The sequence below is a fragment of the Acipenser ruthenus genome, chromosome 2 (genome assembly GCF_902713425.1).
Source record: "Acipenser ruthenus chromosome 2, fAciRut3.2 maternal haplotype, whole genome shotgun sequence".
NCBI classification, from domain to species: domain Eukaryota; kingdom Metazoa; phylum Chordata; class Actinopteri; order Acipenseriformes; family Acipenseridae; genus Acipenser; species Acipenser ruthenus.
Window position 1 is genome coordinate 69185343 of NC_081190.1, and position 19174 is coordinate 69204516.

At 39.6% G+C, this 19174-nt stretch overlaps 1 protein-coding gene across 1 annotated transcript in view; it reads right to left on the reverse strand.

Annotated features, from left to right (window-relative positions):
- Window positions 1-18962, reverse strand: part of LOC117409316 (F-box/WD repeat-containing protein 7) — a 63232-nt gene extending 44270 nt beyond the window's left edge. The window contains 1 exon segment of the mRNA XM_058999733.1: window positions 18594-18962. Within this exon segment, the coding sequence (XP_058855716.1) occupies window positions 18594-18797 (204 nt within the window). The 5' untranslated portion in view covers window positions 18798-18962.
- Window positions 18963-19174: the final 212 nt, after the last annotated feature.

A 19174-nucleotide genomic window follows, 5' to 3' on the forward strand; every position in this document is an offset into this window, starting at 1 on the left:
TATAATAGCAATCAATCAAAGTGGTCTTTGATAGGGTAGTGGTTAGTATTTGAAGTTGAAATGTTTTTAATTTGAATAGTTTCTATCAGTATTTCTACTAATAGCACTGTATTACGTACTTTACAGAATGTCGTTATTATTAAATTAGTCATTTAACAGACACTTTTATCCAAAGCAACTTACAAAGACTAGGAGGGTGAATTCTGCATCAACAACTGCTGCTGCAGAGTCACTTACAATAGGACCTCGGTTTTACGTCTCATCTGAAGGATGGTGCACAAGGTTAAGTGACTTGCTCAGGGTCACACACAGTGAGTCAGTGGCTAAGCTGGGGTTGAACTGGGAGCCTCCTGGTAACAAGCCCCTCTCTAACCACTGGACCACCAAGAATGTTCTTCAATAGCTTCCTTACACAGCTGTTAAGAAAGCAACTAAGAAATCTTTTCAAGTTGCTTCTAACCAAAAAACTTTTGCTTAGAATTTTAAATATACTCCACTGTATTTGCTTACAGTCAGTTTAAGTAGTATTTTTCTGTTGTCAACTGGGACACTTCTTTTTTTATTTTTCTAGAAATGGTCTTTGATGCAGTATAGTGGCTAGATCAAAAGAACTGTGAGTTAGGGGATTCTATTTTGAAAGATGTATTTCAGGTAACGCACCGCATGACCTTGCAGAAATACATGAACTTTACATATGCCTCAATCTAGAATTTAGATGATGCATGTAAAGCACGATTATATCACAGGGGAGACACAAAACGGCTTCTAATTAAAAGATGAGGAACAAAATGTATTTGGAAATTTGGATGGAATAACTGAATAGGCTTGATACATGTAGGTGCAATTAAATTATTTCTCCTAATTCACACAGTGGTATAGTACTGCTCTGTTTTTTGTAGCTGGAAAGCTTTGTTTTTCCCTGTTTTACTCTTGGTGCAGTTGTGGGCACACTGCCCCCTGGTGGCAAATGCAGAAATACCAACCCCCCCCCCCCGGCCTATGGCTGTCAATTTCATGGGCAACAGTGACAGTAGACTCTAAGATGGTCCTTGTGCACTATATAGAACTAAATAGAACTGTGTGAAAGACATAGGACAGTTTGAAATGGACCACCACTGCAACGAAGCAATAGGCGTTTAAACAGTCAGAACACAATTAGTTTAAGCTTTATTTTTTTTGCACTTCTCTTGGTTTTCCTCAGTGCCCGGAGGAGGACCTGGAATAAAGACTCACAGAAGGAGGCTGAATTAATAACTGGCATCTCTAGCTTTCTCACTGTTACTACAATGTGTGATAAAAGATAACTGTAATCCTTTCTCATCCCACAAGGAACAGGATGTAATTTTTCATTAAGACGTTGGGTGTTAAAATATCTATTCTAAACAGCCATTAACTTTTTCTTCAGTTCATTAATCATTTAAAAATACATAGTTTACACGGAAAGGGGGAGCACTACTGCAGTAGTTTGTTTGTACAGTATGTGTGCGGATTAAACGCTCTCCTTTAAATACCTCCCATACAGGCCACAGTATCTTTAATGTCAATAAATCTAATGTAAACATGGCTTCTTGTCTCGCTGGAAAGAGGGTATGAGTTGTAAATAGGCCATCCAAGATCCTGGCTATGGAGCAACACCTTTTGAAATTGACCAGTCTTTCTTGTAAAAGAGATTTAATCTCAGTGGGATTAAAGAAAAAAAAAAAGAAAACTTTTTTTTTTTTTTTTGCAATACAAATTTTATACTATTGCAATAGTATCTATTGCAGTAGATCTGAACCTGCTCTAAATGCAGACTCTTTCTGTGACCCCAGAAAGGGGCAGTGTTAAAAATACCTGTACGAGATCACCACCATGAGACAGAGTGTAACCTAACAGCTCACTCTGAATACGTGTTGGCTAAGCATGCTACTGCTGTACAGCTCAAGCTCGCCGTCACCTGTCTATCGCAGCACATTTAATGGTCCTGATGACTTTCCAAACTGCACCCCAGCCAACAGTGTGTACTTTATTTTCTCTGATCTCTTTTGCATATGTGCATCTTTATCATTTCTCTTCAGCATATATCTGTCTCCTTAAGACACAGCTATTTACAATATGTGTCAAAACATTTTCTGTCCCTCGAACTGTAACCACACACACGCATACCTAAGTATGAAATTGTATCAATAGGATGAAGGTATTTAACTAGTTAATAATGCAACCGTTTCTATATAAATTTTTTAGTACTGAATTATGGCTAGTACCGAGTTACAGTAAAAAGGTAAACAGGTGTTGAGACCTGCTCTTGTCCTTCATCCTAAAAATCTGATTAACTAAACGCTCAAGACAAAATGGTTGTACTATCCATGCTAATGCAAATAAACTATTTTATGATGCAGTCAGCCCTTGATCTCCTAAAGATGTACTTTATTATGTATTGTAGAAAATAAGGCATCCTCCACTCTGAAATACTAAACCTGTTATCTGTGTCAACATTAATAACTGCAGAAATCAATTTAAAACAAACGTTATTACAAAAAGCATATGATTAAATGATTCACTGCACAGTATCTTTCTCACATTACATATGTTAATGAAACTAATTTATGAATTATAACACAGAAGGAGAATTAATTTAAGTTGTGCTTAATCTTCGATACGGAAATGTATGACTAATTCGCCATCAGTGACTAGTAGTTGTGCTGTCAAATTTAAGGAGGGGGCCTGTTCATAAATCATTTCAACACCAGACAGTCAGACATTAAAAGCAGGCCACTAGGTTTTTCTTTTACATATAAAATGATGTGCTTGGCTTTGTTGCTTGAAGTTGCTCAGATACAGGTTTCCCAGGCAACCAATGACTACTTGTTTTAGGGGAGGGCATGTGCTGGTCATCAACAGGTAGGCCAACTACGAGCTACTGTAGCATGGTAATCCTGGTGAAATAAACTTGAAACCTGACAATTCCAAGACTTCCACTTTCCTGAAAAAATACATTTTGTTTACAACATAATTTAGCATTCTGTATCCTTGTGTCACAGCTAGATTGACAGATTACTGCATGCAGCAGGAAGCAGTAGCAATTTTTTTTTACCTGAAATACCTGCAAAGTCCATGTTAAAAGTATAAAAACAAGCAAAGAGGCAAAAGATTAAGCGGTAGACCAGATAATGTTGCTAGTTTCACAGTAAATGGTGAATTTATAATACCTCTGCTTTCACTCCTTAAGCTTCACTGAATCTGTCATTGGGAAATGCAAACTAATGCGGGGATGGAGAGTAAAGCATGAGTCAGTTCCTAAGCTTGATTGACAAAGGAATTTATGAAATGACAACACATGGTAAAAGATGCTAGCTGAAAACTAAAAGATAAAGTCACTGCTAAGATGCAGTACTTGTCACCTATTCTAATTTTACAACAGACAGTAGTACGGTGTACACTGCAGACTCACCATGCAGCCACCCAAGAGCTACAGCGTCGAAGGACAACGCAGCTCTCGGGCAGCTTACAGGCAAGCCCGCAGGCGCCCGGCCAGACTACAGGGGTCGCTGGTGCGCGGTGAGCCGAGGACACCCTGGCCGACCTAACCCTCCCTCCCCCGGGCAGCGCTCGGCCAATTGAGCGCTGCCCCCTGGAAGCTTCTGTCCTCAGTCGGCAAAGGAATAGCCTGGGCTCGAACCGACGATGTCCAGACTATAGGGCACATCCTGCACTCCACACGGAGCGCCTTTACTGGATGCGCCACTCGGGAGCCCCCCATAATCTATATATAATCATTTTTGCAAGGCGAGTATACCCTGTTGAAAAAGAAATGCAGTTTGAATAAAAATGCACTTGATTGCATGCCTATTTATTCTGTGATTTCAATTCAAAGTGATGCCTAAACAGAGTTCCCTCCAGAATAAATCACGGTAGGGGAAGAGAAGGCTGGAGCTGACAACGCTTGCAGAGATTTCATTTGGAAACATTACCAGCTGATTAGAGTGAGTTCCACTGCCTGCACTCTGATTTATTCACCACTGCGTCTCATAAAGATGCAAGGCTACTTGTACCAAATGACACACAGGGCTGTGGAAAGCACGCATGGAGAGTGATTCTCCGCTATTACTCATTCTGACGTGGTTTTCTGAGCGTGCAATCTTTTAGAAATATCAAGTGTGCCAAGTCAACTTCTGCCAGAAATGATGAGGTGTTGCTTTGTTGATGCACCCTGAAAGTAATATTGATACTGCAAACCTTATCACCCCATTATAAGGAGACTTCAGACACTACCGAAGAAAAATCATCATCATGACAACCACAGATCAGCCAGCAATTACCGTCCGTGATCTCAGCAACTGAAAACTGCTATCAAATGAAATGCAATGTGTGTCAGGAAAACATGCCAGGCTGTTAAACGGCTCAAGTTTGATTTGTAACTATTTTGACAGAATGTTCTGGAAAACTGCTGTGTGTTTCAGGTATACTATTATTCTCATTTCTGCATAACATCAATTATTGAGTTTACAAAATGCTAAATAAAATATTTACAATATGTAGGAAACACAACACAGTAGTGCGCAAGATTAATGCAGAATTGATCTCTTGGTAGATTTCTTGCTAACACAGCAAACACCACATCTGAAGCGTCCAACGATAAGATTCAGGCTTGCCGTTCATTTTATAATCTGTGAGAACAAGAAGTTCAAATTTAAAGTTACAGTACGTCTCAATTTTAATAGAGTCAGCATTATTTAAAACCAGAAGCCAGTGCCGTGCCTCGACCCGAGCAGAAGTGAATTGGGATGTTGAGATAACTGGAGCATTCAAGCCAAATCATATGATAAGATGGTAAACAAGTGTGCATGACTTTTGCAGTAAGCCAACTTCAACTTTGAAGTCCCAGGTTAACACACTTCACAGGTTGTTCCAGAAAAAGCGTCAGGACTGAGTCACTAATCTACATTTGCGTCTGCCGTTTTACATAAAAAATGCATCTGTCCATTAATGGTTCAGCGCCTCATTGCCATGTATTATTTAGAGCCACAGTGCAGAAAAAAAGAAAAAGGCTAAGATTAGAATTAGTCCTAAACCAAACAGGCATGTACCAGCACTGAAAGTTCAGATAAGTGAATTAAGTTTTAGAAGCCTTGACAAGAAATAAGAGAGAGGCCTCCACTGAGCATTATTTACAGCAAATGCATTAGATTTTCTCTGCAGGAGATAAAGAACCTTTATATATATATATATATATATATATATATATATATGTGTTATTTCTGTGCAAAAAACAGGAGCAAAACTATTTCTTATCTGCATGCCACTAAACTTAGCGAGACTGCTGGCTTATAAATGGGTAAATACAGGCTTGAAAGTCCAGACAGCATCACTTTATAAACATTTATAAACATTTGGCTCATTGCTGGCACTTAATTCTATTACAACAGTTCAGAAAACAAATGTCCAGCACAGTTGTGAGAATCATATTTACAGTCTTCCACTAAAACTGCAGTTCAGTCTACAAATAAAGGGGTTTTGAAACGCCCCTTTTAGCTTATAATAATAACACACACTGTCAACATCCCGGTCTGTATGCATGGGACACCATGTCCGCCGTTAAGTCAACTCTTTTGTTTTAATTATTTAACAAATAGGATAAAGCAAAGGCAGAATACTAACTTGCATACATGAGACGAACAGGTACATGTAATTCTACTTTTACAGTTTTGTTTTATAACAAAATTACATTGTATTGTACACCCCCAGTATAAAGCTAAAGTATTATTACGGTCTTTTTATATGCACTGGTTACATACAGTATGCAAAACGTTGGAAAATGAACAAGCCTTTAGTACGAATTTGTATCTAAAAACGGAATTAGATCTACCGGTCAACAACAACAACAACAACAAGAGTTAAATCCACTAAAAGGCAGCCCTGTAGATATCAGAACACAGGTGTGTAGGCTACGCTTACAGCATAATAATAATAATAATAATAATAATAATAATAAATAATAATACACTTCTAAAATGTTTGTAAAAATTAACAATAAAAGCAATAAATTATCATTACCAAAATTAATTTATGGTTTAATCTCAAACTTTGTACAAAACACGTTAAATACACCAAGAGGTTTGTATTGGGCCTACTTTCAGCAAGCTTAATTATCAAAACTTTTAATAATGTAATAACTGCATTAAACAAATGTGCATTTTTCTATTATTATTTATTAATCCCAAGAGTCACTTTCATCGCTGTCACTTATTAGCAGTTGATTACGCTCAAGCTCCTCCTCAGCTCCAATGCTTTAATAGAGTCCAGGCGCTTATTGGTGACAGGCTATTATTTGAGATCTGGCAATTATTTGAAGTTGAGAGAGAGAGAGAGAGAGAGAGAGAGAGAGAGAGAGAGAGAGAGAGAGAGAGAGAGAGAGAGAGAGAGAGAGAGAGAGAGAGAGAGAGAGAGAGAGAGAGAGAGAGAGAGAGAGAGAGAGAGAGAGAGAGAGATCGTGTTAACATAAAAATATTTTGTCTTGCGTTCACGGGACGCACAGAATGGGAAAGGGACGCAGACATTCTGAATGGGAGATGACGTACCCGTGTCTTGTTTATCGAGACGGCAAGATGTACTGTAGTGTGTGTGAAAGAGCTGCTGGGCTATATATATAATAAAAAAAAAAAAAAAAAAAAAAAAAAAAAAAAAAAAAAAAAAAATGTACACTCACGGATGTACAGATTTTCAAGAATTTTCGCTTAAAAAAAAGGCAGACACGGCAATGCTGCTGCGGTCAGTGTCAGCCCCTGCACCTGTACCAGCCGCTTGTCATGTGTCAGCCCCTGCACCTGTACCAGCCGCTTGTCATGCGTCAGCCCCTGCACCTGTACCAGCCGCTTCTCATGCGTCAGCCCCTGCACCTGTACCAGCCGCTTCTCATGCGTCAGCCCCTGCACCTGTACCAGCCGCTTCTCATGCGTCAGCCCCTGCACCTGTACCAGCCGCTTCTCATGCGTCAGCCCCTGCACCTGTACCAGCCGCTTCTCATGCGTCAGCCCCTGCACCTGTACCAGCCGCTTCTCATGCGTCAGCCCCTGCACCTGTACCAGCCGCTTCTCATGCGTCAGCCCCTGCACCTGTACCAGCCGCTTCTCATGCGTCAGCCCCTGCACCTGTACCAGCCGCTTCTCATGCGTCAGCCCCTGCACCTGTACCAGCCGCTTCTCATGCGCCAGCCCCTGCACCTGTACCAGCCGCTTCTCATGCGTCAGCCCCTGCACCTGTACCAGCCACTTCTCATGCGTCAGCCCCTGCACCTGTAGCAGTCGCTTCTCATGTGTCTGCCCCTACACCTGTAGCAGTCGCTTCTCTTGTGTCAGCCCCTGCACCTGTACCAGTCGCTTCTCATGTGTCAGCCCCTGCACCTGTACCAGCCGCTTCTCCAGCAGTAACGCCAGCACCACCAGGTATTCAAGAGGTTGGTCGTGATGGCACTGTTTGGGATACTATAAATCCTGGTCTCCACGTTGTAAGAAGGAGTCAACAACATGTTTTGAAAGAAGTTTCAGGACACACTCCATATGCAAAACGCAACATCTCTGATGAGAGTATTGAGTGCTTTTCGTTTATTGACAGATGAGTGGATGCTTCGCCACATACAATCTTGCACTGAAGCTGAAACCCACCGACAACTAAATGATGATTCCTGGTCAATGAAAGCATTTATTGCACTATTGTTTGTTCGTGGAGCATATGGTGCCAACATCCTGTCGCTGGACAGCTTGTGGTCCAGCAAGTGGAAACCTTCAGTCTAAATTTATTTATTTTATTTAATTTGTTTATTTAGCAGACGCCTTTATCCAAAGCCTTACAATTACGTCTCACCCGAAAGACGGAGCACAAGGAGGTTAAGTGATTTGCTCAGGGTCACAATGAGTCAGTGGCTGAGGTGGGATTTGAACCGGGAACCTCCCCGTTACAAGCCCTTTTCTTTAACCACTGGACCACACAGTCTCCTAAATATTTGGTCAATGGCTATTTGGTCAAAGGATGGGACTCGCCCAGCTAACCAAAGGCTGGGTGACAGTGTGGTACTCTCGCTGCCGGGCAAGATGATAATGACAGGGTTCTCCCCAGGAATTCTGTATAGCTGGGTGGCAGAGCATTATAGATGGGAGCACTTAACAGACAAAAAAAAAAACAACAAAAAACACAGCCTTACCATAAATATATAATAAGACAAAGAATTATGATAATAATTAATAATAATCCACCCTAATTTATACCCAGGCTACACTGCTCCATTTACCCCCTGATCCTTTGCAATCTTTTCTGTGTTTCTGGCAGAGCTTGCACATCATACCAACCAATTCCTTGCTGTAAAAGGCCATTTTCATTTTTCCCCCCACATATCATACCCACTCAAGATGTTTTTTTGTTTGTTTTTTACGCACTGGCCACTCTTGCGGTTCTACCAATTCACTTTGTACAAGTTGCTCTTTGTTGACTATAGTGGTTCGCTCTTTTTCATCATCCATTTCGGTTTGGTAATTTCCACATTCATTGTCATTATGTCACGACCCTGGTGCCAGCCGCAAGAGATGACATTGCCAGGTTGCCAAATGCAACGGTAACATGACTCTTAATAGCTGTGCCCAATGTGCAAAGGCAGTGTGTGGAAAGTGCAACATCTGGTGTGGACTGTGCCAGCACTTAGGCTTCTTTGATAACATGTTGTGCTGTTGCGATTGTATATAAAACCCATTTCTGTTCAAATGTTCATTTATTTACAATGTTTCGGTTACGCAGATGTTTTATAGGACGTGCCTGAATAAAACTATGACTTATATCCAATTATTTGTCCTTTCATTATAATATTTATGTTGTTTTTAATGCGACGGTCAATTGCTCATGGTAGTGCTAGGTATGCATATAACTCCAGTAGTTCTAGTGTTAAAGTGATCAATTTCCTCTAAGGAATGTATAGCTAGTAAAAAGCTTTATTAAATGCAGGTAGAACTGAAAGAAAAACTAAAAACAATAATGAAATACACAATTAAATTTAAATTACTTCGGGAAAGGCCCCGCCTTGAGCGCAGTACCTTGGGTCTAAGTTTCTCAGCATAGAAGAATGCAGTGCTTTGCCATTTTGTTGCCGTCTTTTTGTTTTCTTGTTATCTACGTGATTACGGCTGGCAATATGATCTTTAAATGGTATTGACACATGATCAATCAAATGACAGCAAAACTTGCAGAACAGTATCCCACCATCGTCATGTAGATAATCAGAAAATGTTTTAACACTGTCTTTTGCTGAAACACTGCATTTTTTCTTCTTCGTTGGGGCAGTCGCCATGTTGAGTTTTAGCAGAGACATGCGAGTGATGTCACTTGATGAGTTAACTCAAACTTGGCTGGGTGTAGTTCCAAAAAAAAAAAAAAAAAATGCAGAAAACTGGAGTTGCGAGGAGAAAAACACAACACTGAAAAATTCCATTCCTAAAATGCCTAATTCCACGATTCTGGAAAATTTGTAGCCCTAGAAGTTCTATGCAACTCACAGAGCAATATCCCAAACAATTTCATGGAAGGGAAGGGAGCTTTTCAAATTAACCAAAGCCCTTTGTGCACAGAATATACCTCTGCATACCCTTGATAATACAAAACCTAAAAGGGAGGAGTTTAGTTTTGGAGAAGCATGAAACCCCGATTTGCAGCTCTTGCAGTGGTTCCCCTGCGGTGCTCAACAGTACCTGTCCACAGTGTAGATGCAGAACGAGCCATCTAATCTTTTAAAAATGTGCTCACGGATGACAGACGTCGTATCAGTAGTGAACCTTTAAATGTGGGCTACATCTTGTTATACCAAACCCACAGCTGTGTTTAAAAAATACATTAACAAAATGGATATTGTTGTACAATTCTCAATTTAAAACCAGAGCATTTATTATAAAAATTACATTTGTGTTTTTTTTTTTTGTTTGTTTTTTTTTTAGACATCTGGAGAAGGAATACATGTAAAATTAAAGGGTAAGCATATTCCTGTAATGGTTGTTGAAAAGGTACAGTTCAATTTTATTTTTTAAATCTAGTGTTTATTTTTGACTAGGAGTGTGTGTTAACAGAAAACACATTAAATACATGTTTATTTAATACAAATAAACATTAATAAATATCTGTTTTTAAAGTTAAAATCTTGGGAGCTGTGACCATTTCGTGAAATTGTCTACTGTACGTTTAGACTGACGTGATTTTTTTACATATTTTACCATGACAAAATCATGAATAAGGAGCATTGGCGCATATTTGATCTAAAACATGAACATAGACATTAGTCTAATAAAATTCTCTTTAGAACAGGGTACGGTTTCATCCAATAGTACTTTATCAGGAACACATTAAGCAACGAGGAGCACATTTCAGCCACTCTGCTCCCTGCCCTGCTCAATGCTATAGAAATGGAACAACCACAATCTGAGTGGATCGGTACTGAACTATAGATTTCAAGTTTTTGTTCACAGGGCGTTTAATACTTGTTCTGTGTTTGAAACATTTCTGAACGACCTCTTTGGCTACTCTATACGCATTCCATTTCAGCTCGTTTGAAAAACTTCAAGACAATTTTCGCAAAAAGTAAAAAGAAAAAGAAAGTAATTCGATTTTCCTGTTCAATCCAGTTTCTATTGATCCAAGCAAACAGAGAGAGCACAGATTCAGGCACCATTACTGTAGCTCCAAGTTGAACAAAACATATTTTAAAACCCCATGTCTATCCCCAAACAAGGGAGTATAAATGTACTGTATAAAAAGTTCTCTGTACTCCACAATGGACTACACTCACCCCAAATGGCACAGATTCCACACCTGAATACTTTGGCGGTCAACAAACAGGCTGCACGGTTTAGATTGCTGTAACCTTTGCAGCGCTCAGAATTCAAATGCAGTCAGCGGACAATGTAAAGAAATGCCATAATTACAGCTGTGCGTGGTACCCTTTCAAAGCCTTGTTTAGTATCACACTTGCTTTCTATAGCTTCTATATCTTTAGATATCTACTTATTTACTGTATATATATATATATATATATATATATATATAATCATTATTTCTTTTTTTATTCAGCAAGCCAAATGAAGCAATGTTCTATCTTCTGCTGCAGGCTCATATTGTAGAAGCAGTGCCCAACTTGCTCCCTGGATCTTGTGACTATTATAATATTGCAAAGCATTCCTTGCATCTGAAGCATCTGCCTAAGCTGCAGGAAATTACTCTCCTTCGAGCAACCTCTGAACATGCACTAAGCAGTGCCAACAGGACCACACAGGGAGAGGCTTCGGGTTTTATCTACAGATTAAACAAACCATGCAGACAGCCGCATCAGTTACAGCAGTCTATTCAAGGGCTGCCTTGGAGTGTGATGACCCAATTAGAAGTATGTATACTGGTCGAGGGTGGGGGTTGGTTGGGGGGGGTTAAATCGGACACTGTTTAAAAGAATGCGGGAAAGTTCAATATTGGGTCTCAGCCAGATAATGAAAAGAAAGTGCCGATGTTGAATGAACAAACAGAGCCAAAGTCATCCAAAGGCACTTACAATCAATACTCAGGATTGATTCTACTTTAAATGGTGGCTGATGGTGTATAAGGCACAGCTACATGCTGTATTAGATAGTTAGGTGCAGTCGATTGATAAATAAAAACAGAACTTTTTAGCAGTAATGGAGCGCTAAAGTTACCTTTTCAGGATTGAGATTTTTGGCAGCTTTGAACCCTTTGGAAGAGACTGAGCAGAAAATCATCCACCACACTGTATAAAAAACATCTGATGACATCATTAGATGAAACGTTTGTCTACATAAACTTTCATTTTATCACTGTTTGATTTAAGTTACGGATGAGAAACGGTACATTACATTGCACTGAATGTGAATCAGTCCTGGCAATGTGGACAGCTCAGTACTGTACGTAGTTACATACCATCTAATGAACAGTGGGGGGGGGGGGATTTCTAACAAAAATTTGCATATCAATTTGCATTGACAGCATGCATGTTTATTTAAAAACGATTTATCCATGGTACATCAATCTAGATGCAGCATCTCCTGTCCATTCAACCCAGATGGTACCCAGTAGTGTAGATTAGAGACGGAGCATGAATTTAAACGTAGGCCCTCCTGCCTCCCTCTTCTGATTTGTGACCATTTGGTTAAAATGTATAAAGTTTGACTGCTGAACAATTTACCTGTATTCAATGTTAATCAGTTTAAAAAGCCCCAACATCAATGCTCATCAGCTCATTTCTAAGCGAGTCAAAGCAAAAATGGTCGACAACTCCAAGTGGAACAACCCAGCAAGTGGGTATTTTCGAACCAGCTCTGGCACTTCGTTTAAAAAGAAAACCAGCTTAACAGCCACCCTTGCTTTTTGCATCCTGCTCAGGAACAAAATTCGCTCAGAATAGTTTCAGCAGATGCCTTTCTGTTTTTATTTTGAGTCCAAGGGCAAATCGAGTCCCGCCCATCCCTGGAGTAACCTTGCCCTCATGCACAGAGAGAGAGAGAGAAGAAAAAAAAAAAAATTTAATCAGCTGTTCAGTCGCTCAGCTCACATTCATTAACGGAAATAAAAACTGGGAGCCTCCATACAACGCTGGTCTTGTAACGGGAGATGACGACAGACATTTCTAGAGAGTCTACAGTATTCTCCATTTTTTTTAAAAAACTGATCGCTTATTTTTTGGTTGGCAGTGAACGCAAAGGCCAGGACCGATCAGAAACAAATATGTAAAAAATGATAAGATTTTTGTCAGCTGCTCAGCTGTATCGTGGGAGATCGGAAATCTCCTGATGCAGGTTTATTAATAGAAGAGTAACAGGAATACAGATGGCAGTATTTTCAAAACTCTCCAGTGTCGCACAGACAACACACGCTTCCCTGATTCTACTTTATAGCCTACTTCGTAACTGTTCAAAACTTCAGTGCTGGGACAAAGCTGGGGTTTTCACTTTTGAAAGAATGTTCGATTATTTGAAAGACTATAAGCCGGAGGGGGGAGGGGATGTATAACAATGCACCATATTACAGTAAATAAACTGGTCATTAGAAAATAAACCTGATGCCCCCTCAAAATGACTATGTAAGCAAAGGAAAGAAACACTCTTCCATAGAGCGAGTGAACGTATTGGATTTATTTCAGATGTCATTTATGTATTTCTTTACATGATATCTTTTTGGTACACTCATTTATAAATGATGTTATACCAAAGGACACAATAGGGTCCTTGTTGGTTAGCTGATAAATCAACGTTGACTAATCCTGTGTAAAAAAAAAAAACCCAAAAAACAAAAAACAAGAAATAATTAGCTTTTAGCACGAAAGGCCCACTGACAATAAACTCTAACAAATGTCTCCTACGTACACAAAGCAGTGAAATTACAAATACGATGACAAAATATTTATATAAAATAAATTAAATGAATAAATGATATCCAGTCACATAATAAAAAGGTTACAGTATGTATATGGGAGAGGGGGAAGTGAGTAACAGTTTTAAGAGTAGTTTAATAAACATCGCTGCTGTAACTGAACACTGTTTTCCAGATGGGGGAGGATTCCACAATGATGGAGTGGCGTGGGAAAGAGCATCACTACCAAGTTGATGAGCAATTTTCTATTATGAATGGATTTCTACTGCTTTTCTATTAAGATCCACAACCATTTTCTCCTTAATGAATGCTTACCGGTATGTACTCCGCATTAAGAATGAATGTTTTTTGCTGCTGCATGAATAGGGCATTTTATACTGTAAATTATTAGCTGTTGCATTAGTGCAGACATTGGTAGTAGAAATACAGAAAATATACTTTTACAGTCTGCTACATGCTAGATTATTATTTTTAGACTGACACCAAATCTCGCTTTATCTGAAAAAATAAATTAAATACTGAACTGCTCTCCAGATTAAAAGCATAACGCAAAGGTGTATTGACCAATTTTACCCGAAGCATTGGCAATCAGGATAAAGTGTAACGAGAGAAGTTGTTTTCTGAAATGTGATCGAAGGAGACACATGACTGTGTACTGCAGTCCTCTTGATCCCTAACAGAGTTACTTTCTGTTCCAGCAAAATTGTGAGCAAATATTTAAAGTAACAAGAATGGTCTGAATCATTTGTTTTCCATGTCTGCCTGTAGGTAGATTGAGCCAGTATATATTGTTTTTCTTCAAATTGCAAATACCGTTGCAATTATTACAATTAGAAAGTTCTTAAATATCTCAGAAATAATGATCAAGATCAAGTTCGAAATACAACTGTGCTGCTTCACACAATTGGGTGGAACCTTTACTGTATTCTACAGCCTTGCTGTTCACAGGCCCTGGCAGCTAAAAAGCACTTCCAGACAAGCCAGACAGAAGGAACACGTGTCCCTGGTCCGAGTCGTGACCTCTAAATCAGTGTCGCTGTTTACCTAAGGTCCTCTCTCTTGGGTAGGAGTGTCGGAATGCTGAGCTGTGCAGCACTGTGTACACCTCCGTGGTGCCTGGCACGGGAAGGCTGACAAAATAAAAGAAATAAATTGTTGTATTGGAATATTTCTTATTCGGCAGACTGCAAAATGTAATTTGTCTGACCAAGCTTGCTGAACTTGCACTTAGGGTTACATTCTTGGGGCAACATTAAAATTTCAGCTGTCTGTAATGAAACAGTTGTCTTCAACACTGCATCAAGATGTGGAAGTGTTCAGGGTACTATAGTTTCTTGAAATAAGACCACGGAACATAGGTATTTGGTGTGGATTTGGAATTGTCCTTCACTGCACAAAGTTGAGCGAAAAAAGGATTGCCAAGAAAGTTGCTTGATCCTACTCTTTTTTTTCCCCAATTATTTCCAATCACTTTTCAATTTTCTCCCAATTTTAGAATGTACAATTATTATTCAACCTGGCTCACCGCTGCAACCCCCAAACTACCTCGGGAGAAACAAAGACGAACACTCGCATCCTCCGAAATGAGTGCCGTCATCCGTCTACTTTTTTTCACTCTGCAAGCCCGCCATGCAGCCATATTCAGAACTTACAGCGTTGGAGGACCACGCAGTTCTGAACTGCGTACAGGCCGGCCCACAGGCACCCGGCCAGCCACAAGGGTCGCTGGTGTGTGGTGAGCCAAGGACTCCCCAGCCGACCTAACCCCTATCCCGCCCGGGCAGCACTTGTCCAATTGTGCGCCGCCCCCTGGAAACTCCCGTGCACGGTCAGCAGTGGCATAGCTTGGATTCAAACCGGTGATCTCCAAGCTATAGGGCGCATCCTGCACACTGGGCGGAGTGTAGCATTTACTCTCTTGATTTTGAATGTCACAGTGGTCCACTGGACATTTGCTTCTGTATTTGATTAAAAAGAAATACTCTTCTCCCGCCCATGTCCCAAAAGCAAATGAAAGGAACCAGTACTAAATGATTTCCTCTTGTTGGGATCTAATATTCTTTTGGTTAGTAAACCATGAACCGAAATCAATTAGGAGAAAACTATCTCCACCCTTTAAGCTTTCCAGACTTTGGGTTGAAATCCCAGAACCCCCAAATCTAAGCAAACAGGTCTCTTGTTTGGCAACACATACAGTATCTTGATATAAATAGCAAGGATCTGTATTAGGTTTCCAATTAAAAAGCATTAAGGAGATGCTATGTCATTTCAACCATGCTTTCCCAGGCCCAAATGGCAATCCAGCTGTTCTCTTGCTACTTATCAGAAACGTGTATATTTCATAGCTGTACATTTGAGAGGACATATTGGTTTCCTATCCTCCACACCCAGTACTGGACTACACTCATCTCAGTAAAGTGATCTGGACTAGCCCAGGATAACAATGTGTGATCTTATACTGCCAAAATATACAGTTAAAAAAATAAATCACTGATGTTAAATATCATTACAATTGCAAAAAACAGGACAATATGAGCAGTTCAGATATTGTGATCCACTGTAAAATTAGGAATAAATGGTGACAAGGTATTAGTAGGACTGCAAGCAAGTTTTCGCATAGGTATACTAAATCAAATCTGTTGGAAAACATTATTTCTGCAGTCATCAATTAATGAAGCCATCTTATTAATAATCTGGTCATGGAGGAATGTTTTTAGCGAGCAAGAATAGTTAAGTCTACAGTAGTATCTGTTATCTACTAAACACCTAGAATATAACTTAGCAACGTGCTACTGTATAGCAAAGGCAAAAAGATGTTCAGGCGTTTTATCTAGTGATAAGCTTTGGCTTTATAATTGATTATCCAAATTGCACACTTCCCAAAAAAATCAGTATACACTGTACACTATATATTTTCAGTGCAACAGCAGGTGAAACACCACAATCAGAATAAAATGTGTTGCCAAAGGTAACTGTCAAAAAATAAATAAAAAAATACATCACTTAAAAAAAAAAGGAATGGGTTTCTATGTATTGCACCATCTTCTGGTATTTAAATCTAAAGTAAATGTTAAATCATGTCTTTGAGCAGATCTCTTTAAATATAAATAAAGATGTGAGGACGCAGAAATTCTTCCAGCCGTTTAATGTATGCCCTTTGAACCTCCAGCAACCGCGTAAACACCATTAACATGCACAGAATTAACATTCAGATCTTTTTTTTTTGTCTCCATTCTTTTGATCATTCATTCAATTCACCAAGTGGTAATTGGGTCAGTTCATTAAGATAGTCTCTTAACACACCTTGCCCTTAAGCTTTCTGGTAAAATGAAATTATCAAACAAACAAACAAACAAACAAACAAACAAACAATTTAAAAAAAAAAACTGGGTTTTGATGCAGAACAAAATCAAATACTCCTTAAAAAGTCAATTACACTAAAATGAGAAACAAAGAGCATCTTCGACACATTTCAATTCAAGATGGCAAAAACGGCTTTCATCCACGTCAAGAGCAGTGTGACGGGTGCGCAGTATTTAAAATGGTGCCGCACTGCACCACAAACCCGACCCTAAATATAAATGCGCAGGACGTATGCTTGGATTGTAATTTAGAGATATTTATAGTCTATGAACGATGCACCAGTGTATCTGGCCTCATGCAGCCAGCTTTCGTGCTCCATTTTTTCCTCTAGAAAGAGAGCTAAATGTTCACGCAATACAGTTTCACTGCAATACAATTTAGTTTTCCACTGTAGACTGTTACTTAGACCATTAAATAGCTTTATTTTCGTGCCAGTTCACACAAGCTACACACCATTTGTGGTATAATACTGCGCAGCACATGTGACTATTCCAGATATATTCCTTAAAACAGACTACAGAAAGTACACCAAAGAACAATGTTAGCATAAATCCTACAATCATTCTTGCATGAATCATGCAGCACATTTCACTTATTTTTTAAATGGAACCATTATACATGTACTAAAAATAGGTAAAGCAAGTGCAAGCCTTTTTAGGGAGAGCACCAGGGGGCTGAATTAGCAAGGAGACGGGGAGTGGCCCTCCATGCATTTCCCCTGCGAATGCAAGAATATCTGTCAATGGCAGTTCATATATACAATGTGGTGTTATTAGATGCCATAGGTCTGACTTCACAAAGTCACACAAATAATAGAGTAAGACCACATGCTACCTTAGGATGAATTCATTTTCTACATGGGTCCTGTCATTTCGAAAGTGATTTCGGGATTTTACGTGTATGTTTTAATACAGTATTTCAAGCAAGTCAAAAGTAAATCATAGAAAGGCCGGGGTATATAAAAAGACTTCACTCAAGTGTTTTGTATCCAGCCAGTGTAAATAGCCTATACTTCCATCAGTTGTCCAGATTTAAATCTTATTGCTTTTATGCTGTACCAGCTGCAATTGTATCTGGTTCATATACAATATCTGAATAAACGTATAATTGTTACCATGACATTTGCCCTTCTACATTTAATTTTCAATAAAGAAAGATTTGATTAAGAGACGTTCTGCCCTCATTACTGTACAGTATAAAATTATCAGGTACATTTGAACCTGAACAGCATGACCAATTCAAGAGAACCTCATATTTACTTGTATAACACATAACTCTTTTATACCATTGTCAATAACCAAGCAATTACTTGGAGAAAAAACTATCATAAAAGCAAAACGACCTGCACATCAACACCTTATTGGTTAATACAGCTAGCTAGCAAACACAACAGAGGGGTTCAGCACTCTACATTTACACTGGTTTAACTGTGGTTTTAACACTGGGATACATTAACTGCTAACAGAAAACTGGTTGCTTACCATTTAACCATTTTCTCACCTTTAATGCTTCTTTTAAATGTACCAGACAGCATCCAGGTAGAATAAAAAACGTTCACCTAACCGAGGACAGGAAGTTTAGAACCATGTTTCATGCTTCTGTAACATTTCTAATCCATGTTGAAAGTTTCTGAAGGGAAAGCACCAAACTACCCTGAAATTACAGTGTTCTTTTTTTTTTATTATTAAACCAAGAATACCCTTGAGATATACCAATGGAGTCTGGCAGCAAGCATACAATAAAATGTAATCATTATATATAAAATCATCACCATAGCAAAATGAAATATTTCTTTGAAGTTTCAATGCTTGTTAGAAATGCAAGCACACTCACCCTCCCTCCCCACTCACCCGTCTGCGGCAGAATGGCAATCCCTGGGTGATGATGTTGATGTTGAAGATCTTGAGCACATTCTGGTGGGGCAAGGGCTCCTTGCCTGCCTTCGGATCAGGCAGCACCAAGCCCTGGCCCGAGGGAGCCGTCTCTGCCGGTTTAGACATCTTTCGTCGGTAGCTGGCTGACGCGAAGCCAGGGATCAGGCAATGCCGAAGCATCGCCAAGCCTGGTTAATAAACCATTTTCCTTGAGGAAAACTAGGGGCTGCAAGTTAGAGCAAGTACGTGAACAGGGCAACTGCACCCAAGGCCTGCTGTGCTTTTATTCTCCCTTAGCCTCAAACCAACTGGACTGCCTAGCTTGACAGCTCACTCGGTCTAGTCCAAGTCCAAGTTCCAACAAAAAAGCCACAGGCTATAAACTACCGCTGTCACTGACATCCCAAGCAGCGCCTGCCAATCCCAACAGCTGCTGCGGAGCCTCTCTCCAGGACCTCCCTCAGAGTCATTTTGGAATCCGCTATCCGTTAAGGAATGCGCTCCATATGCTGCCACTTTTAATATACACTGTACAGTATGTAAATTAATATCACTAT